A 24,560-nucleotide genomic window follows, 5' to 3' on the forward strand; every position below is an offset into this window, starting at 1 on the left:
AAAAAAAAAAAAAAAAAAAAGAAGATCTGCATGAAGAAAGAAAAGAGATCACTGAATGCACGTCAGGCTGTCCGTCCGTCTAACTGGCGTTAACTAGTAGTAGTAATAGTAATAGTGGTGGCGGAAGTGTTATACGTCACATATAGCTAATCGGACAAGCAAAGCAGGCAAGCCTCAGCCGGTACTAGTATGAGAAGAAAATGTGTGTATTGGAAGGAATCCATTATCCACTATTCCACTCACAAAGTCACCAACAAATCTATACAAAATGCCCCCCTCAGGCCTCAACCTCCCTACCTATAAATTTATAGAAACAAACCTCCCCACCCTTTTCTCACCTAATATCAGATATAAGAAAAAAAAAAGATTAATTATTACACAAATCCTTTAAACGGGAAAGAGGCGAAAATTGGTGTGCAGTGCAGACTATGGCGTGAGGGAGGGGTGCGAGATGGACAGTTAGAGAAGTACTCTCCTTGCGGAGAAAAAGAATTGCAACTCTGTGGTGTAACCTAATTCATGAACTTTCTGCAGTTTGGAGCTTTACACAGACAAGGAACTTTGAACTCATCAGCTTCATCTGGATCAAACAAGTAATCATACCTGCAACCACCCACCACCCAAACTCAATAATATTAATATTATTAAATCAATAACAACCATTCATTCGAGAAAGAGAAAGAGAGATACGTTAGTTCATCGCCAGCAGACACATTTGTCTTTGCAATCAATACAATCCGACTCTCATCGTCCCCAACGCTCATAATCCTTGCATAGCAGTTTGGCATGCACTGCAATCAAAATTAAATGGTAATGGTTGATCAACATGCCTGCCAGATAAACAAGTAATTTCCTAATTTTTAAGAAACAGATGACTCCTTAAATCTATGTATGTTGCTTAATGTGATCATTCCCTTGGGCTCTTTGCCCTTAAGGTTGAATCTGGAGCCAATGCCAATAGTGGGGATATTATGATGAAGAGATTGGGGTGGGGTGTTAATGATGAGCAATTTCACAAATGCAACTTACAGAATGGTTTATCAAGCGTGCAATGTTCCCCTTATCAGTCGCGTCAACAACAACATCTTCACTGATCTTAAAAAGCTGCAAAACAAAAATTTTACATCACTCGAGATTTTTTATTTTATTTTCTTCCTAATTCCTGCACTTCTGCCCTAATCTGTTATTAATCTCTGAATCAACACACACATTCTATTAATCTACTTACATAACAATCTTTCCCCTCAATGCGATATTGTGCCTCCCTCAGATCAGCAATACTTCGTCTCACTTGCTCACCACGATACTCAAGAACCTGAAAGGTCAACCATAACCATTTTCCACTTGTAAAATTCAAAGTTTCATCTATAAACGAGAAAAAAAATAAAATTCAACATCTACCAAATTGGATCAAATTATTGCCATAATGAAGACATAAATTATCTTAAACCAAGATGAAACTAGACCCTATAGTGGAAGTAAGCACCTTTGATTGCCTAAAACAGCATATAATTATTCCATAACAAGACTACCATAATTACATAACATTCCTCACCTATTTTGAGTCTAATGAAACTGTCAACAAATAAACAATAACCCGAAGCTGTTTCATGACGAGAAAACTATGGATTGAACAATAAAAATAAAACTTTTAACAATGTACCATCTCTCCTTCTGGGATGTTTCTGCGGGCAAAAAGACCCCATCTGTGTATGCCAGATCGCCCAAAGCAAACCCGATCATTTTCCGTTCTCTGTAGATCCAATAAATAGCCCAAAAGGTTAGATGTTGATTAACAAAAAAAAAAAGTCATCTAATGAAGCTGCTGGGGATCATCATGCCTGTAAATGGCGAAGCCGCTCCCTGAAGGTAGAAAATGTTTTGGGCTCCTCTACTTTCTGTCAGAGGAAAAAGAAGAAACATCATGCTTCTGAAGTTAAAAGTGGAAACATGCCTAGAAAGTGGACGAAAGAGTAAGTCTACTTTTATTGGATTCAAGCTTTGTATTGCAGCTAAAGAATGATGGCATGAACCCTTCACCCGGTGAAAAATGGCTTCTTCTCCTGTCCTCTGGAAAAAAGAGAGTAACAAAATTTTATTCAATGATGTTCAAATGTCATAATACACAACAAGAAAACATGAGAAGTTCCTCACTTGGACAGCTGCCAGTGCCACAGCATTTTCAACATTAGTAAGGTGAACATATAAATAAAAATATTTCCATGTAGTAGTATGACAGCATTAAAAATCCAGACATCTAGAGTACCCAATAGAGCATACTTAACAGACATAATGTGAATCATAAACAGGTTATCCATTTATCCGGGAAAAAATCTTATATCCTTTTATTACTAATAGACTATAGATGATGACACAAAATGATAAGTTAAAGAATTTGAAGCAACATCAGCATAATGTCTACTCAGCAGAAAGTTTATATCCATTATTTTGACATAGTGACAAGAACAGATCATAATAAGTGCTACTAAAACAGAGATCATCAATCTCTTTCTTAGTGAGCTTAAAGATTTCATTTCTGTTTTATGTCAATCTAGTATACCTTATTTCTCAGTTGTTTAAAAACACGGCATCTTGCTGCTGAGAATGGGTCAATTTCATCAACCTCAGCACCTGGAGCTTCCTCAAGCTTCAATCTGTTTGTTGATATTAATCGTGAACCTGTACGCTTGGTCTGAAGAAGGCTTCTAGCAGAGAAGACCCCTTTTGGAGTCTGTATAATTAAAACGGTATCAGGATTTGGAGCCCTGTAAAAAAGATAACAGAAATTAAACTCAGGAACAGGTGATATATATTTTGCCTGCAGTGTCAGCATGTAATGCAATGTTAACGACAACACGAAACCCTTTCAAAATACAGCTTTCATCACATTAACTCTGGCTACAAATAAACCTATCAAAAAATCTGAATTCCTTGCCCCTGCTTCTCCCATTCTATGTTTCATACTCTAATCAAGCTAGAGTTAGTAGCCAAGTACCTGTGGTATGCGCAATATGAAACCATTCTTGTTACTTGTTTCCCATTTTTCTCCAAGCAATGCAACTGTAGTTTGAAAACCAATGTGAGAAATAATGGAAGTGGTGTGGTTTTTACAAATGATGCAGATCCACTATTCAAGCAGGAAAAACAAATAAATGATAACCTCCACTTCTGGAGCTTGCACTATATGATGCAGGCTGGCATTAAGGTAATGGAGATGCAAGTTGAAAATGGTGAAGGTGAGAAGATTTAAAAATAGGAAATTTTTTTTATTTACATGTGCATGTAAAAGTATCAATTAATTAAATAATGGCTTTTGGTCTTTAATATGGAGTACATTTTTATATTTGATCACAAACACAATTTGGATAAAAATTTGATAGCTTAATTCCATGAAGTGGTTTAAGAGGCAAAACAACTTTAGATGATTAAAGCAATTGAATAACATAGAAGATGCAAGTGTGACACTATTATCCAATGCACCAAATTGAACAACTAAATTGAGCATTCTTATGACACAGACTAGCTGATCAGCAGCCATTCATCAAGAAAAGAAATGTCACCTCCATGCGGTAACCGGCCCTTGATGCACAAGTAGCATGATAATAAGTAGAACACTTGCAGCATTGTGTGCAGGAACCATGTATTTGCTTGCAGACAACACATATCTGAAACTCAGATTTTATGCACTGGTTAGATATGTTAATAATTTCTAGATCTGGAAAAAAAAAAAAAAAAAAAAAAAACTTATACTTTATATGAGAAAAATATCACTTCCTTTAAAAATTTCTTTCTCCACAACATAAGAATCAAATTGATCAGTATACTAAACAGGTGAAATGTATGTTGTTCCTTTCTTCCAAATTATCAGACCACAATGTTCCATGAATAAACGTGGAGCTAAATAATTCAGAATTAAGGTTTTCCATATATACCTTTACAAAAGAATTTGAAGGAATTCTCAAGATTCCAACTGCCGGTTCCATTTTCTCATCGCTAGCAAAGCAAACTTCAGGTTGAAACCAAGCACAAGTAACGTGAACCCATAATGGAGCCACATCTGTGGGTTTTAAAGCTCCTCCTGTATTATGCAACATTACAGGTTAGCATATATTGAAGCAATCTCATTAATAAAACAACCACTGATACCTGCCAAATTAACAAATAATTCAGGGGTGAAACAATATCTGTCAATATAGAAGTAAGAAAAAAAAACAATTGTGGTGCTTTCATAGCTATCTCCGAAATAATTCCTAACAACTTATTTCAAATGAAATAATTGGAAAAAAGGTACAAAATGATAAAAACTACTCATTTCAACCATATCTAACATTGTTAGGATTCTTGAAAATCAAGAGACAGCAATTGAAGTGGGTACAGACCTTTCACAGGACAAAGGCAACACTCCCTCTCTATATCAGGTGTCTCACAGGCCCTGCAGACCCATGATGTGATATCACGGACATTTCTTGCTCCATAGCATTCTTGATGCACAGCTATTTGACACCTGATAACAGGATTTGTAAGGCCAAACATGAAACTGTATTCTTGTTCAAATTTTACTCTCTAAGAATTTCACAGGAACAGACTACAACTGAAAAATTTTCAAGGATGTCCCAACAAGCAGATAGCATTCTTTAAAGAAAAAGCAAAAAAGCTTTTCATCATACCTATTGCATATGATGATTTTGTTATAGTCCCAATCTTCAACCCATCGACATACTGCACATCTTTCTGTTGTCCACTTCGCATAAACAGGATCATATTTTTCTATCACATTTCAGTATCCTCAAGTCAGTTACTTTATTCAGTGGAAGCCGCAAAGGCGCAAAATTTGCCAAATCATAAAAACTTCAAAACCCAGTAGTATCTACCTTGGAGAAAAGTAAGAAGTTTCTGCTTTCGAACTTTCAAAGATGGACGTTTAACAGATTTGGTTGGAACAACACTCTGTTCGTGATACTCTGCTATCTGTAGCATCTGGAAAGTCAAACAGAGTTAATCTTCTGTCAAGTCAAATAAAGTTAATCGTATAAATCTCTTTGCCAAGACTTTATAAATAGACAAAAAAAATCCAATTCTCTGTAACACCTATGCTCATCAGGAATACCAAACTCACAGGCAAACTTAGTTTGCCACGTTAAGCTAAAAATCTGTGCATGTGACACTAGAATCTTGTCATACAGTGGAAGAGTGAAGGATGGACGATATGAACTACAGAGACAAGAAAATAAACAAGAATGTGATGAAACCCAGAACTCCAGAAGGTCCAGTAAGCAACTTAAATGGAAATAAACAGCTTCAGAATACGAACCCATTGCTCCAGTGGTAGCAAAGAGTCCTTCACCTTCACACTGGTCTTCCAATCTTTGGTTTTGGAACCTGTATGCCGTGCCCATTCACTAAGTGCCTGCTTTTCTGTTCCACAAAACCCACATTTGCAGACAACTCTGCAACAATTGGGTTCAACTGCTTATGCAACAGGATATAACAAACTTTAAACTGTATAGACAGTTATGAAGCAAGAGATAAAGGATATTGAAGAGACACTGTTAAGCCAAAGAAATAGCCATCTAACCCTAGTACCAATCCTTAATCTTTCCATAACAGAGGGAAAATTAACTACAATTACTCACAGATGAAGTCTTGGAAAATAAATGCCCTCCACACCAGCACAGACAACTGAAACCTTGTCAGGCAGCGCTACTTGGCCATCCTTTTTATTATTTCTGTAATCAATTAACCTACTTAGTTAGGCATTAGTAAAAATACATCAAATCCTTAGTTGTTTGAGATATGCTCATTTCCAATGAAACTCACTTGGATTTTGAATTCATATTTTCTGAGTCAGATAGTTCAAAATTAAACCTTGCTTTGCATTCGGGGCAGTAGTAATCCATGGTTCCTAGTTCCTAGAAACAATTGAAACAATATAATAATTAGTTTGATATTTTCATAAGAGGTTTATAAATAGGTGCACATTAGAAAAAGGAAAAAAACAAAAAAGCTTTTTTGTGACAGTATGATGAAGAGACCTTGAAATTACTGCTTGAAATTTTGTCACACTCAGCATGTATCCAAACTTTGCAACCATCACAACGTACCTAATCCAGCCAAGAATAACAAGATCTTTTTCAGGAAATAGTCAAATGATGCATCTAAAGAAGACAACATTGACAATCATATGATCAATAAAAATACATAGAAAGGTGAAGCTGACACACCCAAGTCCCACTATCAGAGGGATTGCGTATCTTCTTGCAAATGCCACAATAATGTTTGATCTTCTTCAGCTGGAATGGAGAAGATGTGATCATTAGCATTAAACGCAAATGAATTGATATCTTCTGTGACATTTGTCATAGAAAATGTAGAAACACACTAGCAAAGAACATAATAGACCCTTGCACAAGCAGCACATAAGCGGTGGCCCCCAGGAGCTGAACTGTTCATTTTCCCAGATGCTTTGGGAGGAATATATGAACCACATGCCTCACAAGAGTCTGACTCTTTTTTCATCAACAAATCCTGCATAAAACAGCAGAACTTGTAATTTGATTTTAAGTACCTGATGCATGCATAGGGAAGCAGTAGGAGAGAGCCATGGGCCACAGGCAATCAGTGCAGATCATCAAGGAAAATTAAGAGATTGCTTTATTCCAAAATATCTTTAATTGATTGTTATTTGAATTTGATTTATTTCCTTCACAAATGTGTAATAATTTTGATGATTCTCCTTTCTGTTTTATGCGTTACTGAATCTATGTAATCCTCCAATATAATTATATAAATAAAGGAGATTTCTATGCTAATAAAATTACAACTGAATTAAGTCAAAATTAAGGAGAAGGAAACTCTCCAGAAAATACAAATCTTTGTTTTTATTCATTACATTAGTTTCCCTTCCTATCTCTGCCCATCCACTTCCGTAAGTCAAGATAGGAAAGCAACATTTCCTCTAACAACATCCATCGCCCGGTGATGCAAGTCTTCGCCAAGAAAGGACAAAAAGCTCGCCCCCAGTAAACAAAAAAAGGCTCATCCTCGGGAAAAGACAAAAGGCTCGTCCGCAGGAAATGACAAAAAGTTCATCCCCAAGATAAAGCAAAATAGAGTTTTAATTAATACAAATAATTACAAAACTTGCCTTGTTTAGTGAATTGCACTCGAGATCTTGATTTGAATCGGATACCTCAAAAACCCCTCTAGTAAGAGACTGGAGATAATCAAGATTTCCAGCTGCTGCATTGATTTCAACCATCAACATCTCATTAAAGCCACTTTCAGCAAGAAATGCCTCCTCTATGGCAGACCGAAGATCACTTGGTGCGCTATCATTCAAGTTGGTCTGCCCTTGAAACCTAAATGTACAATGTCCACACCTAACAGTTAAACACCCTAGTGCGTTCGCAATATAAATGACAATTCTATATCAAGTAGAATAAATCTGGGGGTTACAAACCTGTCCACATAATCTAGAAAGGGAAATAGCATCCCGCGCCGAATCCATGCATAATCCTGCTCATTAACACAGAATCTTAGAAAATACATCACTTGTCCATTATATCCACACACTACAGTACAATACATAAACATGCAGAGAACACTAGCAGTGTCAAACTGTAGCAAATCAGCTCAAGTTGATAGTCTCAGTCTTACCCTTTGTGTCCCATTGCCAGAGTAACCAAAGAACATTACGCAAACAGTGCCAGCAACCTGAAAGCTTGAAACTTGTTGCGGGACTTGTGTCTTGGGATCAAGAACAATTGCTGGCCAAGCAGGACAATGCTTCCCAGAAATTGCCCAAACTATGTCCCCAGAATTAAAGTTTTCAGGCCCAAATCTCTGAGGCCTCCTTTCTCCCTCCCGCGTAGCCAATGCCTCAATGCAGCTTAGTTCTACACATTCCTCAAAGTCTTCATTCAGAGACTTATCCACCTCCCAGTATCGATCATGCAGAGATGTAAGAGAACTCCGGGAACTAGAAAACTTGCGAATGTCAAAACTTTTTGACCCATTGATCCCAAACTCCACTGTTTCAGCGTCCAACAATGGCGAAGGCTTACGGCATTGATAGTGTACACCGTCATCAATGCTCTTCTTATTCCCAACTTCATTGCGAATCTTACCGTTCTTCATACCGATTTTTTCTTTATATGGATTGAACTCAGGGTCCAAACTCAATTCCCTTACAGTAGTAGCTTTACTCTTCTCTTTCTTCCAATTATCCAGAACCGAGTCATTGAATCGAGAAGGCAGTGCCTGTACTCGTCCTCGAGAAGTCCTCACCAGCGGCGGCCGCGCATTAATAACCTCCTGCACTCTATTGGACCTCTCTTTCTTCTTCGATTTCGCCTCCTCCTCCTCGTCCTGGCAATATGAGACCTCAGTGCACCACGAAGCCGCCGCCGCAGCACCGCTCTTGCCTCTGCCGGCCATAATCCGCTGTAGACCATACCCACTGAACGGAATTACACCGGCGGCGACTTCTCCGAGTAGATGCAGAGGGTAATACCCCCCATTCTTATTGTTGTCCTTTCTCCTCTTCCGATTCCTAGAACCCTCGTCGTCATCTCCGCCCGAGTCGCCAGTTCGGCAACGCTTTAAACTCGGCATTACCGATTTCAAGTTCCGCTTGATTATCATCTCCAATATTTGACCCCCCAATTCCAACCCAAACCCACAATTGGAGCCCAAACCCTAGCTCCAGATTAAGGACTCAAACCGCCAAAACGTCGAACACACGCAAGGCAAGCATCCAAATTCTTAAGGACAATTGGCAGCAAAAGGCCCAAATCATTGAACAGACTCCTCGCAGAAGATAGAATTTCTGAAAATGAAGAAGATCTGAAAAAATCGTTGAAACACAGAGATGTATGAATGAATAGGGATCTCTGCCACGCAACTCTTCTCTTATTAAACTGCTAAATCGAAGAGAGAGAGAGAGATATATATAAAAGAGAGAAAAAAAAACGCGATTTTTATAATAATATTATAATTATTTTCATAAAATAATCTGGGTGAGAGCTATAGAATATCCATTCTGCTGAAAATTTTGATAATGAAAAAGATAGAAATATATATATACATACAGGTGGGTGTATGTATAATATACAGAGAAGAAAACAAGGAAGAAGCATTGCGTTGGGTGGGTGGGGGTGGGCTTATATTAGTCCGAAGTAGAGAAGCGAGTGCTAAATTGCGCCTAACGTGCTTGGAGTCCAAGTCTGAGATTGCGGGCATTCTAGACATGGCGGTCTTGTGACTTGTTTTTATGTTTTTATGTTTCTAATTTCTATTCTCTTTTGTTTTTGGTTTGTTTTTTTTTTTTTTTTGTTTTGTTTTTGTTTTTGTTTTGCAGAGGTTTTGGTTGTGAGTTCTGACAGAGGTTTTGGACGAAGGAGATAATGGATATTGCCTGAATGGGTGAAAAAAAACATGAAAGACGCCGCCGGAATTCCAATGATAACATTATGTCACATTGTTAAAATGAAAATAATAAGATTTTAACTTTGAAAGATTGAAATGAGAGAGAAATTAATTTTGTGATGTTGTGTCGTATACCATAATAGAATGTTGGCAGATGAAGAAATTTAGGAAATGGCAATCTTATGTACTTTTTTTGTGTTATGTTTTGCAGAGCAGGGCAGAGGTTTAGGGCTTTTGGTTGTGAGAGGATCCATGGCGGGGCAAGGAAGGTAATGGGGAAATTTAACACAGTTTTGACTGTTTTTGTTTAGTTAATGTTGGTTATACCTCCAAAACAACTCTCGACACTCGTATCCTAATATATTCTCAACCAAACCAACACCTGGTTTTGTTTCATTTGCACATTAACATTTTATCATTTTATTGTGAAAAATTGGTTAAATAGACAACTAAACTAGAAATCAATTAGATTTTTGAACTTTTGAAAGTTCTAATTAAGCATATAAACATGTCAATTTAGTGCATCAAGACCCAAAAACCAGTTAGTGACCTGTAACAACATGTCACTAGGGTTATGACGATGTTCCGATTACTTTCGGATGAAAATCAGAGACGGGAGACTAACAGATCGCCAGAGAAGGTGTCGCAATTGATTTTTCAACGATTGGAGATGGCGACCAATTTGGTCGCCTTCTCCGACGATTGAAGACGAAGAGAAAAAAGAAATAGAGAAAAGAGACTAACTTTAGAAAAAATTATACCAACAAAGTCTTAAAAAAGTAGGGGCCAAATCAAACACACATCCACATTGTTCAAAGTCAAATAGTTGGTTTCTTAATCACAAAATTTAAAGTTTGACTCTTTGGATTTCTTGGTTTGAACTAATCAACTATGTGGAACCTACTAAGCTAGTTTAAGTCCTATGTGGACCTTTGTCCGTTAGAGTCAGAATGTGGGCTTCACTAGTTCATTCACAGTGCACATTCAGGTAACAATTGTGAGATTTCATGTAAATCAAAGTATGCCAATTTGTGAAAAAAATTACTTCTATGGCGTATCTGTTTAATTATCTTTTCAAGGTAATGATTAGCTTTCTACGATTCTTCTTGCTTTGAAATATTGAACAAGACAATTTAAGAATCATTTTTTTAGTTTATTTTGCGAAAATTCTTTTTTCAACTTGTAAAATGATACACGCTTTAGAATTTCAAACAATGAAAGAACAATTTTTGCAAAATATTATTTTCCCATGAAAATGTTAGCCAATAAAGTAATCCAAGCATACCTCACACATTTTTTAAATAGAGATCCCAATGATTCAAATTTCCGGTAATATTACATGAATATCTCAAAACAAATGCCCTCTTAGGTCATCCACAATTCTTCTCCTCTTTTCTCTCCATTTTGTGAAGCCATCACTAGATTGGAAATTAAAGACGTAGATAATGCTTATATTGAAACGGATGCCATGCTAATTATTCATGGTCTTAATTTCGTACCGGGTCTTTCTTCTTTTGATTTTGTGCGGCGTTTGGATATTAAAGATATGTTAGCTCACTTTTCTAACGTTTATATCTCTTTTGTTAAGCCATCAGCGAATTGAATTGCCCATAGGCTAGCTAGGAAATCCTTTTCTTTGCCTGGTTGCATGGAGTGGGTGTCTTTCCCGCCTCCTTTCATTTGTACAGATCTTATGTTTGATAGTGAATGATATGGTTTTTGCGTTGGCTTTCATATAAAAAAAAAAAAACTATTTCACATCGCCATTTAATTTCTCCCTTATTTTCTCTCTAATTCTTCCCCCATTTCACCTCATTTAGTGGGTCCTACTCCTCCACATATCTATTACCTTGTTCACTTTACTATAATTATAATTTACTTTTTAATTTTAAAACAATAAATAAAATATTTTTTGAATTACAAAATATAAATTTATAAATTAAATTCAAACAATTACTACCACATTAAAATTCAGAAGCAAATACAAAATATTAAAAATACTAAATTCAACAACAATTAATGCAATTAAAAATTAATTGTTGTTAATAGTCCATATATGTTCAACCAAGTCAGTACAAAGTTGATGATGTACTTAAAAATCACGTAATTCAGAATTCATACGAAGGTATTCATTGAATTGCTTGCTCAATCAATTGGTTTCCAAGCTCTCAATTATCATCATTAGAATGTTAATAAACATTAGACATTTTGAGTAGAGAGAGATTAAGAGAAAGTGTGAATCGGAATAAAATATTGGGGAAGGAATAGAATTTGTAAAGAAAATTTGAAAAGAAATTGAAGTGTAGATAAAATTTAAGAGTTATGGTATATATAGATAGAGAAAAAAAATTAATAAATTTTACCAAAAATATATTAAAAACAATTAAATTCAGTCTCAACGGTAAATTGATGGTAGGGGACAATTGTCCTCCTTCCAAAAGAAGGCACGTGCAAGCACGCTAGTGGTGCGTGTCACATGCTTGTGACAACTTTTCTTTAGAAAGAATATAGTCTCTCTAGAGAAAAACACTTCCCTCCCCTCCAACCCTACTCTCCTCTTTCTCCCCCATTTCTCCACACATTGGAGATGTCATTAAAAAATAACAAAAGTTACTCGAAATTAAAGTAATTAAGTGTAGCATGTATGCATGTTGAAAATGTTAGGGTTTCTAAATGATATAAAAACTTGACATGATTATTAAAGTCTTTTATGTCCGGTGACTAAGGTCAAAATCAACCTACATATCAATACTCTAAACACAAATTTAGAAAACATTGTGAACAAATATGTTACAGAATATAGTACGTCAACATCTATTAGGACTCTAATTCATATATACTTCTACTTTCGTATTATTCTAGGTTGTATATGCATTAGGTGTTTTCTTCTCTTGGGATTGTTCATCGTCAGTCTTGTGCCTATACGCATGAGCAAAATGGTCATGCGGAGAGGCGTCATCATCATGTTGTTAAAACTTAAAACTGGTATTTTCCTCATGGCTCACGGTTCTGTTCCCTCCAAGTATTGGGATTTTGCTTTTGAGTCAGCTATTTTTCTTATTAATCGTTTGCCCTGTTCTGCTCTAGGAATAGTTAGTCCCTTTTTCAAACTATTTCGGTCACCGCCAAATTACTCTTTTCTTTTTCTTCGTGTTTTTGGTTATTTGTGTTTTCCCAATCTTCGTCCTTATAACAAGCATAAAATGGATTCAGACCCACACCGCGTCTGTGTTTCTAGGTTATCCTTGCTCTTTTCGTGGTTATCGTTGCATGACTCTTGACACTGGGAAAGTTTATATTTGTCGCCATGTGCGATTTGATGAGGGTGTGTTTCCTTTGCAGAGTCTTCGTCTGTACAGGGATCAAATGGTGTTGATGATTCGGGGCCATGAGGTGCTAGTATGGTGGTTCCACCGGTTGTCTCTGTACAGACTCCCCTTTTGTCTCATGCCAATGAGCTCTCTACTACTGTTGGTGCTACTAGCTCTCGTATTGATCCTTTGCCTACTCTGACGCATCCCTCTAGATGATAGGCTCTTGCCACGGTATAGTTCCTTTGCAGCGCACACATTTGGTGGTACTTCGTCATATGACCAAGGCTGTTGAGCAGCAAAATGCGTTGGTTGCCTTGGTTGACTCTTCTGATCCTTCTTGTTATACGTAGGTTGTTTGTTATCTAGAGTGCCGTGAGGCAATGGATCAGGAGTTCAATGCATTGCTTCATAATAACACGTGGCGTTTGGTTCCGGCAAAGCCAAGTGTGAATATTATTAGTTGTACATGGGTGTTCCGTACTAAGCGTAAAGTTGATGAGACTATTGAGCGCTATAAAGCCCGATTGGTGGCCAAAGGCTTTAATCAAGTGGCTGGTGAGGATTCCTTTGATACTTTTAGTCTAGTGGTTAAGCCGACAACGGTACGTCTATTGTTTTCGTTGGCTCTGTCGCGTGGTTTGACTTTGCGCCAGTTCGATGTGCATAATGCTTTTCTGAATGGGAAATTGGCAGAGACTTTATACATGAAACAATCCACTAGTTATTCCTATCTGGCTTATCCTGATCATGTTTTTCTTTTGCAACGCTCTTTATATGGTTTGAAATAGACAGTGTGCATGGTTTAAGCGTCTGCAAGACTTCTTCCTATTGATTGGCTTTCGGTCCTAAAAAACTGATGTTTCTCTTTTTTATTATTATGATGATAGATCTCAGGTTTTTCTGCTGGTGTCGTTGATGATATCCTTTTGATGGATCATGATTCTCAGCTTATTTCCTCGTTGCTTGAGCGCCTTTCGTCAGCCTTCAAGATACGTGATTTGTAGTTAATCAGTTGTCTCAGTTTATGCATTCTCCGATAGTGGCACGCTGGTGTCAACTTAAGAGGGTTCTGCGTTATGTCAAAGGAACCATGTATTATGGCTTGCAGTTGCATACGTCAGAATCCAGTGATCTTCATGCCTTCTCCGACTCCGATTAGGCTGGGTCTCCGGTGGATCGAAAATCGACGAGTAGTTTCACGATGTTTCTGGGCAGGAACCTAGTGTCATGGGTTTGTCGCAAGCAGCGGATTGTAGCACGTTCTTCCATTGAGTCTGAATACAAGGCTCTAGTTGATGTCTCTGCCAAGGTCACTTGGATTGTTTCTTTGCTAGGTGAGCTTAGCTTTCCTCCTGCAACTCCACCACGCTTGTGGTGTGATAACTTGGGGGCAACATATCTTTGCACTAATCTAGTGTTTCATGCGAGGACTAAGCATGTGGAGGTGGAGTACCACTTTGTGTGGGATAAGATGGCTTTGAGTGCTATTCAAGTTAATTTCATTTAAACTAAAAACCAGCTGATATACTCACGAAGCCCCTTCTAACTCCACGGTTTGAGTTTCTTTGGGACAAGTTCAATGTTGCGCCACACCAACCTTCTTCTTGAGGGGGAGTATTAGGATCTACAATTAATTCATTTATATACTTTTACTTCCATATCATTCTAGGTTGTATATATATGTATACGTTTGACATACGTAGATTATCAAAAAGACTATGAATACACACCAACAAATTACACAACATTCATCACATCAAAGTTGTACTATACGTCCACTCATTTTATTCTATATGCCAAATTAATTTGTTGATTGATCATAGTTTCAACTAGTAACCCCCTTTTTCACCTGCGTGGTAAAAGATTTGTACCTTGAAAGATTTATGGAGCATACTCATTCTTATTCAGCAAACACTATGTACATCTGTAGTTGGATTACTAATCTACGAGGAACATTATTGCAACTAAGAACAGAACAACAAACTAGTTACTAATGCCGCAAGATCTTACATTGTCTTCTTCTTCTTCTTCTTCACCAACAACTACTCAGTACTAACACCCTTCTGCCTTCTTATTCATAGAGTTGAACAGTCAGTGCTTCTTGCTCTTCGATCCATCTGCTTCTTCGGTTTTCGCAAATCTTCCTCGGATCCTTGGTTGACTGTCTGCCAATGCCTTCCTGCAAGCATACTGCACCATACAATAACAAGAAGAAGAAAAAAAACATTATTTTTTGGTTTGAGTCGGTCCGCTATGGGTAACTTAGGCTGGTTTACTTCTTACAGTCTTTTGCAGACTAGAGTCACAAGGCGGGATTTACCTACACCTAAAAGGGTTGTGGGGTTTCACTCGTCATCCAAAAAAAAAAACACTGTTATTTTTACTTCCAATTGATTCCCGATTGTGACATATTATCACGTTCTGGGAAATTTTAGCTATGCACGAATGTATGGTGAACATCACAAATGGAGTAACACCACAAAGTGAACAGGCTAGGCTAGGAAACAGCAACTAAAAATTAGCGGAAAGAAAAGCTTACCTTGATTTTCCTGCCGAAATTCCTCTTAGCCTTCTTGATCCGGTATCTGGATAGCTTCTCCTTTCGGTCTTCAGAAATGGAACTACGTATAATTTGAGATTGTCCATGTGGGGAGTGGATGAGGTTTATATTATCATTACCGAGAGTCTGTCAACAAAACTCATTATCAATGACCCAGCCCCATCCTGTTGAAAAGGCCAGAAACGGCTATACATTTCTCAGTTTGCAGACTTCATCACGGAACCAAGAAATGCAGCAGGAGGTCTCATAGAAGGAATTTACTCGCAGCTGGTGGTTAGAACCACGAACAGATGAAAATGAGGATATACAGATGTAGTAATGTCACAGAAGAATACAACATCACAAACCTTGCATGCTTTTTCCAGCACTCTTTAATATTTCGTTGTCATCTTCAGTCTTATAAATCAGTGCTAGGAATTTAACCATCTCATGTGTTTCATGTTAAATCATAGGGATAATGTTACGAGGAGCATTACTCTAATGTAAGACATCTGCTATCACTAATGCACATCAAATAACAGGCTGCTATCAAAATGTAATTCACAAGACTCTACAGTGCTGTAAGAATTTGTTGGGCATAGGCCGGTAAGGGCCAAGTCCAACACCATGTGGCTAGGGGGATTGTTGGGCGGAGGTGGATAAAGGGCCAAGTCCAGCACTATGCCTCTCGAAAATGTGATGGTGGTCTATAAAGAAATAAAGTTGTGCCTTCGTTACAAACTATAGCTTTTGGTGTTATTGGTAAGTACTTGATCCTAACAAGTGGTATTAGAGTCAGGTCACAGGTTCGAGCTGGCCACATCGGGGATTGTCTTATTAGTGGTAAGCCCTTGACTCTAACAGAGTTTAGCAGAACTCTAAGGTTTTTTTGATTTTTTCATGAATTAGAAAGTGCAGAAATACTAGCCCTAATTTGTTTAAATTTTCAAGTTAGAAAGAAACCTGCAATACTAGACCAAGGCCCCTGGACTATGTTGCTGTTAAGCAACCCTATTATGTAATTATGCTAATAATCTCTTCTTGTTGTTGATCTACATTTAAACATACCAGAATGCCGTTCAAACCAGCCCAATTGAGATGTGAAGTTAATGGAAGACAGATGATAAATGAACGAAAACACGTATATGACAGCAAAATTAAACTAGACCTTTATGTCTCCATCACTGAGTGATCTTCTCATCCCATAAGCAGCAGCGCCAAAGTCCATTCCTGGGAAGTCGAAAAAATTTGGCCTCAATGGAGCACCTTGTGCCCAGTCCATGGTGTTTAGAGACTCCGAACTAACACTTTTCTGAAGTGACCCCTGAGAATCCAAATGCACCTCTGATGCCATCTTTTCATCTGTCTCGGCAATGAGAATCTTGACATCAAGATCTTCAGAGAGTGGCGCTTCTATCCCGTCTTTTGCCAAAAGATCTTTCTTGCACTCATAGAAAACCTCACTGAGGAGCTGCCCGTTCTCAAACGATGATTGAATATCGGAAATCTCGAGGCCTTGGGGAGAGATGACATCATCTCCGCAAGATATCAATGAGATAGCAGCTGTCATTGGATCAAGATCCAGCAATGGTTCTTCGATAATTGGTTCTGGAGCCTTGAACAGATCCCCTTCTCCTCCAAGGTCATAATCTGATATAGACGATGCCGTCTGTACAGGCACAGGGGAGCCTCAAATTAGGGTTCAAAAATGAAAACCATGTGGAGCCATAAACAAAACAATATTAAAAAATAAACCCTCTCCCCCCACCTAAGAAAAGGAGAGAAAAGTCACAAAAATTACTATCACTTGAATCCCGCCTTTCATCCATTGATGAAATCTGAAAACTCAAATCAATTAAAGGACAACAAAATCTGTAATCTGGAGAAAATATTTGATGGTAACAAGACCATTTGCTAACCGTAAAAGAAAAATTACCAAACTAGAGCTAGAAAACGCTAGTAATAAGAACCTGCGAACTCAGAAAAGATATTAAAAACAAAAAAGAAGGGAGTGGTTATTCTAACATTTAATCTGCAAACATAATGGAAACCGAACGAAAGAACCTCGTAGCTTCCCGAGAAATACAGGCATACAGCCCATGCTCATCCCTAGATAAGGAGAGAGACTACACATCCAAAGATTCTTGCAACTAGTAAGCCTCGAGAAGAGCAAAACTGGCAATGATGACTCTGCTGTTATCATATGGCTGGCTATTTTAAGAAAGACAAGATCAAATTGACCTGTGGTTCTCTAAAACTTGTTCAGTCTTGAAGAGATCCCTTCTCCTCCAAGGTCATATTCTGATGAGGAACTCTTATATCAAGTAGAAAAACACAATCAGGCAAATCTACGCTACTTGTTAAGCCTAAGATTAGTGGAAGCTTATATTAAGACAGAATTCTTTCCACTCCACCTCAAATTCAAAGAGATTGGGTTGATACTTTATTAAAAAGAAACACCCATTTGCTAAATCCATATTCCCACTTAATAAACCTCCCTATCTATGACAACATAAGGGTCCCCTCACTTTTGCTTTTCTTTTTTCAACCTTTTAATATCCCATCTCTTTATAAGCTGTGAAAAAGTGAATCCATGACAAGAAATGGGCACAGCAGAAAACAAGAAAGCTCAAACCATAAAGGGAATAAATAGGATGCAAGTCATGGCCATTTCTGTCTTCAATGCTGGAAAAATTTATTGGAAAAGGGAGACTCCCCAAGGAACTCATGATTGCGATAGTATTATCTACCATTCACATGTAGATCTAATACATAAATGGAACTCCAACTTCTTTCCATATATATACTCTATTACACAGAACAGAATATCCTACAAAAGTTAACAAAAAAATACATACTATATATAGATGATCTTTCAAACTAAAACTTTCAACTTTTCTTTCTCTTGCCTAAGTAAAGCAAAGGAGAAAGAATTGGTATGCGTTTTCTTCCCCAAATTTCTCATGCATAAACAACAAATTGGGGGATATTAAATTAAGCCCAAAGTCCCCAAAAATTGAAACTTTTTTTTACATCCTAATAAGAAAAGAGATTGAAAGTTCATAGACCATATCAGGATCAAAATCTTGTATACAAATTAGAAATACAAAACACTGATCAGAGAAAAAAGCATAAGAAATTAGTGTAAAATTGTTAAAGAAAATCCAAAAAATTGAAGGAGAAATGAATAATCACCAATGAGGCATTGGGTCTCTGAGAGCAATACAAGTCTTCAAGTTGCTGAGCTTCTTGAGGAAAGCTCGGCCAGTAAGGGAACATTAGCCCATTCTCAGCATACATTTCTTTGTTTCTCTCTCTACAGAGCTCCCCCTATGTGTGTGTGAGTCTCTCTCTATAGTCTATATGTATGTATATGTACTAGTAAATGAATTGAATGAGGGAGACTAGCAGTAATGGAGCAAAGGTCCTTTTATAGGTGTCAAAGTGAGCTAGAGAACAAACAGAGCAGAGTAGAAGCAGAGAGAGCCGCTACAGAAACAAATAAAGGAGTGAAAGAATCTGATTTTGGTTGGTTCTTGGGGTCTTTATTTATGACAAAGAATTTTGTATTCTAAAAATTATTATTTTATAGGAATACAAATACAAATATTTTCCTGTTGATTAATTTTGTTTTTTAAAATGCTGCTTTTACATCAAACTTATAAAAGTCATTGTCTAAGTATACAAGTTGAAGAAATAAATTAATGCCTAAATATCGGATAATTGACCTAATTAAGAAAAGCTAAGGGGGCGTTTGGTTCGGTTATGCAACGGTTCAGACTCAAACCCATAACCTCCCGTACAAGGAAGTAACTTGGTATTTCTGGACCACAAGGTCCTTGGCAAAAAAAAAAAAGTACATAAAAATAGGTTAACAGTATTTAAGTAATAATCAATATAACATAAAAAAATAACTCTTCAAACAAACATATTTATATTACTCGTACATACATCAGTTTTAAACTAAACACATAAATTTAACATTCCCAGTAATTTAACATTTTCTGAAGTAATATAGCATTCCGTGAACCAAATGCACCCTAAGTGTCACGCAAATGCGTGATTGTGTTAGACCCAATGAATGAACGGGCGAACTGACTAACTTGCCATAATAGAGTCAAGGGTTGTTCTGCCTTAGACACTAAAGTTTGGCCGAGTTAGGCATACCGAGATGGTTAAGTTCAAGGAGTTCATCGCTAGTCTTGGACTTGACTATAAAGGGACCGAGACGATTCGAAGGGCACAACTCGTCGGAAACTATTGCCGTTTCCCTTATGATCTCATGGTAAGGCGAAACCAGTTTGACACGTATGAAGGGGAAGGCTGACCTACAGGGTAAGAGGGGCCTCAGGACTCCGTAAAGCGCTGGGTGCTGCGGCGCAGGAACTTTATGCCTGTGACATATGGCATGACAAATTGACAATTTAACCACAATAGAGGTTTTTTTTTCTTTTTTATAACAAATATTCCTAGGACATATTTCACAGAATAAATAAGTGACAAATTGTAAAATTGAAAAAATAATTTTTGCTAAAAAAAAAAAAAAGACTGAACAACTTGAATTACAGTTCATCTCGAGAAGTGAAAATGATAGACAAGTATATTAGAGAAAAAAAAATGAGATTAGGACAAAAGTGTGAAAATGGACAACAAAATCATATTATAATGCAAAAGTGTCCCCATTTCTCTTATCATGCTTAATTATTTTATTGTTCTTGTATGTAATGCCTATTTTATTGTTTCTCCAATAAGGGATACTATAGGATGCACCAAATAGTTTGTTTGGCTAAGCAAAATTATTGCTTTTGTATGTGTTCTGTGTGGAGGGATATTACAGAAATTTTAAATTTTATAACTTCTTTAATTTTTTCTAAAAGATACTCCGTATAATTTAAGCCAAACTGTGTTGAATATTTTTCATAAATTTCTTCAATTATGATTAAGTTATAAGTTCAAATAAATCTATACATGTAATAATAATAATATTTGCACTAAAATGAAATGTAAGAGGTGATGAGAAGCAAAACTGAGAGCTCATCTCAAATAAAGGAATTCAATGTCAATTGTAGCCTTGTAATTCATAGTTAGAGTCATCAAAATGAGTTTAGCTTGCCGAGTCAAGTCACCCTGCTAGCAAAGAAGTAGAAGGTGGGTTTGTGACTTAGTTGCAGGCTCATCAAAATTAATAATAATATAAATTAAATAATTTTGTATTTAAATTTTATTATTTTGAAATTTTTAATTTTGCACTAATTTTATTTTAGATTATTTAAACTTATTATTAACTTTAAAATTATGTATTAATGTTTGTTTAAACTATTTTATTATTCAATTTTTAGTTTTTAAATTAATTTTAATTAAATATAATTTTTTAAAAATTTGACGGGTTGACTTGCCAAGCCCATAGATCTTGGTGGAGGTGAGGCAGACTAGCATTTTCTAGGCCCACTCATTTGACAATCACTCGTTATATCGTGGACCATGGTCCAAAAACGGTGCCGTTTCTTTAAGTAAAGAAACGGATGATGCCACATCTTAACAGATCAGAGCCTATAAATGAAACAATAGTGTATCTCAAATGAAACTGCCTCACATTTGTTTTTATATTATCAAATGAAACTGTAGTTTAATTGAAATGAAACTGTAGTGTTATGTTGAAATGAAACTGCAATGTATATGAAATGAAACTGAATAACATTTTCACATATTTGAGTGTATATTGTCCAATGAAACTGTAGTTATATCAAAATAATACTGTAGTTGTGTTGTGATGAAACTATAGTGTATATAAAATGAAACTGAATAACAGTTTCACATATTTGAGTGTATAATGTCGAATGAAACTGTAGTTATATCGAAAAGAAACTGTAGTTGTGTTGAAATGAAACTGCAGTGTATATAAAATGAAACTGAATATGTTATACACACAGAAATACTTTTTGTGGAACGACGCAGAACGGGTGCCGTTTCTTTTTATTAAAAGAAACGACACCAATTTGATGCCTGGACTACAGTGCATTGTGGACGCGGTCCACAGTAAAATTTGCGTTTGACAGGGCTTACCTCATCGGTCTACTTTGACAAATTAAGTTAAATACCAAAGGAGGAGTAACCCTAGCCAAGACGACAAGAGATCCACGCTTGTAACCACATGATCATGAGTTCAAATTCTTACCCCTTTGTTTGAACCAATCAGCTATGACTCCTCTAGGAGAAGATGTGTGCCAACTGATGACCTACGAACCTCAAAATACATATACATATATACTAATATACTCACAACAAAGCCAAATTCTTACAATATTTTTTGTCCATATATCCATAATTTGTGGTTGTAATAATCATTAACCAAAATGTGTACACCAAGTTGGCAATTTGCATTTGTGAATAATCTCGAATATTTAGGCACAAGCTAGTCAGAGACAAAATGATGGACGAAATTCATATCCTTGCCATCACAAGTAACTTCATGCATGCAATTAAGATTTTAATTTAAATATTGCATTATTTCAGTATTAATGTAAAATACTCAATTTACTTTAATTTAGAAGAAATTTCACTTTTGCTCCCTTCACTATTGTATATGTATTAAATTTGGTCATTGACTATTAATATTTTCAAATTAAGTGCATGACTATATAATTTGTATCACATTTGGTTCTTGACTATTAATATTTTCAAATTAGGTACATGACTATATAATTTGTATCGAATTTGGCCATGTCGTCCAATTTTCTACCCAAGTTCTTGGCTAATTATTGCTGAAATTTCAACGAAAAAAAATAATATGTTCTAATTAAAAGAATATTTTTGGCCAACTATTGTTGGTAAATTAGTTTTCTAGTTGAAATTCTAGCAATAGTTGACCAAAAAATTAGATGGTATGACCAAATGTGATACAAATTACAAGGTCATGCACCTAATTCGAAAATATTAATAGTCAAGGATCAAATGTGGTACAAATTATGTAGTCATGCACCTAATTAAAAATATTAATAGTTAATAACAAAATTTAATATATATATATATATATATATATATATATTCAAATGCGACGGGGAGCACTCATGCGGTCGTGCGGCCTAATCTGCGTCGTCCGATTTCATTAATCCAACTGTAATTCGTGTATATTTAAGTGGCGGTATTATGGTAATTTTAGTATCTATATTACGTGAATTGAAATGGTGCATTTTAGTACATAGTGTGGTGCGTTTGAATACATGCAATGGTGCATTTTATTACAGATATTGGTGCATTAACTCTATTGTGGAATGGTGTGTTTTAATCTAGCCGCTGGTGCATTTTTATACGTAGAATGGTGTGTAAATGTGTTGTGGAATGGTGTGTTTTAATACGTCCTCTGGTGCATTTTAATACGTAGAATGGTGTGTATTTTAACACGTGTTTCTAATAAGTGTGTTGTGAAATGTTGTGTTTTAATCCGTCCTCTGGTGCATTTTAATACGTTGAATGGTGTGTATTTTAACACATGTTTTCTAATAAGTGTAATAGTGCATGTTTATAATCTGGGATGAGGATTTTCAACGAGTGAAATTGTGCATTTTAACACACGTTGTGGTGCATTTTAATACGTAGAATGGTGCATATTTTAGCACATGTTTTCTAATATGTATAAATAGTGTATACTTATAATCTGACATGAGACACGTTGTGGTACATTATAATACGTAAAATGATACGTTTTATCACGTATATTGATGAATTTTAAGTGAATAAGTGCATTTGGTTATAGTGTGGAATGATGTGTTTTATCGGTCCTCTGGTGCGCTTTAGTACGTAGAATGGTGTGTTTTGTAACATATATATATTGCGCGTTGATTTGATAACTTGATCTGATCTAATGGCTGAAAATAGATCGCATGGCCACACCTAATGACCAGCCCGCACCTGATGATGACTATATATATATATATATATATATATATATATATATATATATATATATAAATTCAGGTGCGGCCATGCTCTCCCCTGCGGCCGTGCGGTCACACACCACTCAATGTTACGAAATACACCACTCAATGTTACGAAACACACCACAATGTTAAGAAACACACCACAGTGCATATTTGTGTGGTGTGTTTCTTAACATTGAGTGGTGTATTTCGTAACATTGAGTGGTGTGAACCGCACAGCCACGGGAGAGCACGACCGCACCTGATCATGACTCTATATATATATATATAGAGTCATGATCAGGTGTGGCATGGTCATTAGGTGTGGCCGTGTGGCCTATTTTCAGCCATTAGATCATATCAACTCATCAAATCAACGCGCAATATATATATATGTTACAGAACACACCATTATACGTACTAAAACGCACTAGAGGACCGATAAAACACACATTTCCACACAATATACCAAATGCGTATATTCACTTAAAATTTATCAATATACTTAATAAACCACATCATTCTAGGTATTAAAATGTACCTCAACGTGGCTCATGTCAGATTATAAGCATACACTATTTACACATATTAGAAAACATGTGCTAATTTTCAAAAAAAAGAAAAAAGAAAAAGAAAAAGAAAACATGTGCTAAAATATGCACCATTATACGTATTAAAATGCACCACACTTATTAGAAACACATGTGTTAAAATACACACCATTCAATGTATTAAAATGCACCAGACGACGTATTAAAACACACCATTTTACAACACAGTTACACATCATTCTACGTATGAAAATGCACCAACGGATATATTAAAAGACACAATTCCACAAAACAGTTAATGCACCAACATACGTAATAAAACGCACCACAGCATGTATTCAAACGCACCACACTATGTACTAAAATTCACCATTCCAATTCACGTAATATAAATACTAAAATTACCATAATAACCCCACTTAAACATACGCGAATTTCAATAAGATTAATGAAATTGGACGGTGCAGATTAGGCCGCATGACCGCACCGGAGCTCGCCGCCGCATTTGAACCAAAATCTATATATATATATATATATATATATAGAGTCATGATCAGGTGCGGCCGTGCTCTTCCGTGCGGCCGTGCGGTTCACACCACTCAATGTTATGAAAGACACCACTCAATGTTAAGAAACACACCACACAAATATGCACTGTGGTGTGTTTCTTAACATTATGGTGTGTTTCTTAACATTGAGTAGTGTATTTCGTAACATTGAGTGGTGTGTGACCGCACGGCCGCACGGGAGAGCACGGCCGCACCTGAACCAAATATATATATATATATATATATATATATATATATATATATAT

The 24,560-nt window shown here is 36.4% G+C and overlaps 3 protein-coding genes across 5 annotated transcripts in view; 1 reads left to right on the forward strand and 2 right to left on the reverse strand.

Moving 5' to 3' along the window:
* Nucleotides 1-84: 84 nt before the first annotated feature.
* LOC116012705 (histone-lysine N-methyltransferase ATX4-like) lies at nucleotides 85-9,069 on the reverse strand. 2 transcript variants are annotated; one of them, XM_031252346.1, is made up of 23 exons: nucleotides 7,657-9,069; nucleotides 7,460-7,515; nucleotides 7,145-7,358; nucleotides 6,400-6,525; nucleotides 6,222-6,290; nucleotides 6,033-6,101; nucleotides 5,818-5,909; nucleotides 5,634-5,741; nucleotides 5,312-5,447; nucleotides 4,872-4,977; nucleotides 4,668-4,767; nucleotides 4,380-4,504; nucleotides 3,933-4,078; nucleotides 3,561-3,665; nucleotides 2,996-3,060; nucleotides 2,561-2,765; nucleotides 1,984-2,070; nucleotides 1,842-1,898; nucleotides 1,664-1,753; nucleotides 1,229-1,315; nucleotides 1,030-1,104; nucleotides 691-791; nucleotides 85-603 (listed from the first exon to the last, which is right to left on the reverse strand). In XM_031252346.1, the coding sequence occupies exons 1-23, from the start codon at nucleotides 8,641-8,643 to the stop codon at nucleotides 513-515; spliced, it is 3,297 nt and encodes a 1,098-aa protein (XP_031108206.1). In that variant the 5' UTR covers nucleotides 8,644-9,069; the 3' UTR covers nucleotides 85-512. The 2 variants fall into 2 exon arrangements, with proteins under 2 accessions (XP_031108206.1, XP_031108207.1); XM_031252347.1 differs by having other exon boundaries at nucleotides 5,634-5,726; nucleotides 7,657-9,068.
* Nucleotides 9,070-14,536: 5,467 nt separating this feature from the next.
* On the reverse strand, nucleotides 14,537-18,779 carry LOC116013612 (zinc finger protein HD1-like). Of its 2 annotated transcripts, XM_031253460.1 has the most exons (4): nucleotides 18,475-18,778; nucleotides 16,448-16,948; nucleotides 15,280-15,426; nucleotides 14,537-14,930 (listed from the first exon to the last, which is right to left on the reverse strand). In XM_031253460.1, exons 1-4 carry the CDS (start codon nucleotides 18,577-18,579, stop codon nucleotides 14,832-14,834), a joined length of 852 nt encoding a protein of 283 aa, XP_031109320.1. In that variant the 5' UTR covers nucleotides 18,580-18,778; the 3' UTR covers nucleotides 14,537-14,831. The 2 variants fall into 2 exon arrangements, with proteins under 2 accessions (XP_031109320.1, XP_031109321.1); XM_031253461.1 differs by lacking the exon at nucleotides 14,537-14,930 and having other exon boundaries at nucleotides 15,341-15,567; nucleotides 18,475-18,779.
* A 671-nt stretch (nucleotides 18,780-19,450) lies between these two features.
* The window catches only part of LOC116013071 (serine/threonine-protein kinase CTR1-like), an 18,984-nt gene continuing 13,874 nt past the window's right edge, over nucleotides 19,451-24,560 (forward strand). The window contains exon 1 of the mRNA XM_031252732.1: nucleotides 19,451-19,564. Coding sequence (XP_031108592.1) covers nucleotides 19,451-19,564 — 114 coding nt within the window. The remainder of the gene's footprint in view (nucleotides 19,565-24,560) is intronic.

Source organism: Ipomoea triloba, chromosome 3, assembly GCF_003576645.1.
Source record: "Ipomoea triloba cultivar NCNSP0323 chromosome 3, ASM357664v1".
NCBI lineage: Eukaryota > Viridiplantae > Streptophyta > Magnoliopsida > Solanales > Convolvulaceae > Ipomoea > Ipomoea triloba.

Excerpts from the sequence above, each read along its gene's own strand:
- LOC116012705 (XM_031252346.1), bottom strand. The coding sequence starts at position 8,643 with ATGATAATCAAGCGGAACTTGAAATCGGTAATGCCGAGTTTAAAGCGT. Across the intron at positions 6,102-6,221 it reads CCTCTGATAGTGGGACTTGG|GTACGTTGTGATGGTTGCAA; the intron begins GTGTGTCAGCTT and ends TGGCTGGATTAG. Across the intron at positions 3,666-3,932 it reads CTTCAAATTCTTTTGTAAAG|ATATGTGTTGTCTGCAAGCA; the intron begins GTATATATGGAA and ends TCTGAGTTTCAG.
- LOC116013612 (XM_031253460.1), bottom strand. The coding sequence starts at position 18,579 with ATGTATGCTGAGAATGGGCTAATGTTCCCTTACTGGCCGAGCTTTCCT. Across the intron at positions 16,949-18,474 it reads AGAGACCCAATGCCTCATTG|ACGGCATCGTCTATATCAGA; the intron begins GTGATTATTCAT and ends GTGCCTGTACAG. Across the intron at positions 14,931-15,279 it reads ATTTCGGCAGGAAAATCAAG|TATGCTTGCAGGAAGGCATT; the intron begins GTAAGCTTTTCT and ends TGTATGGTGCAG.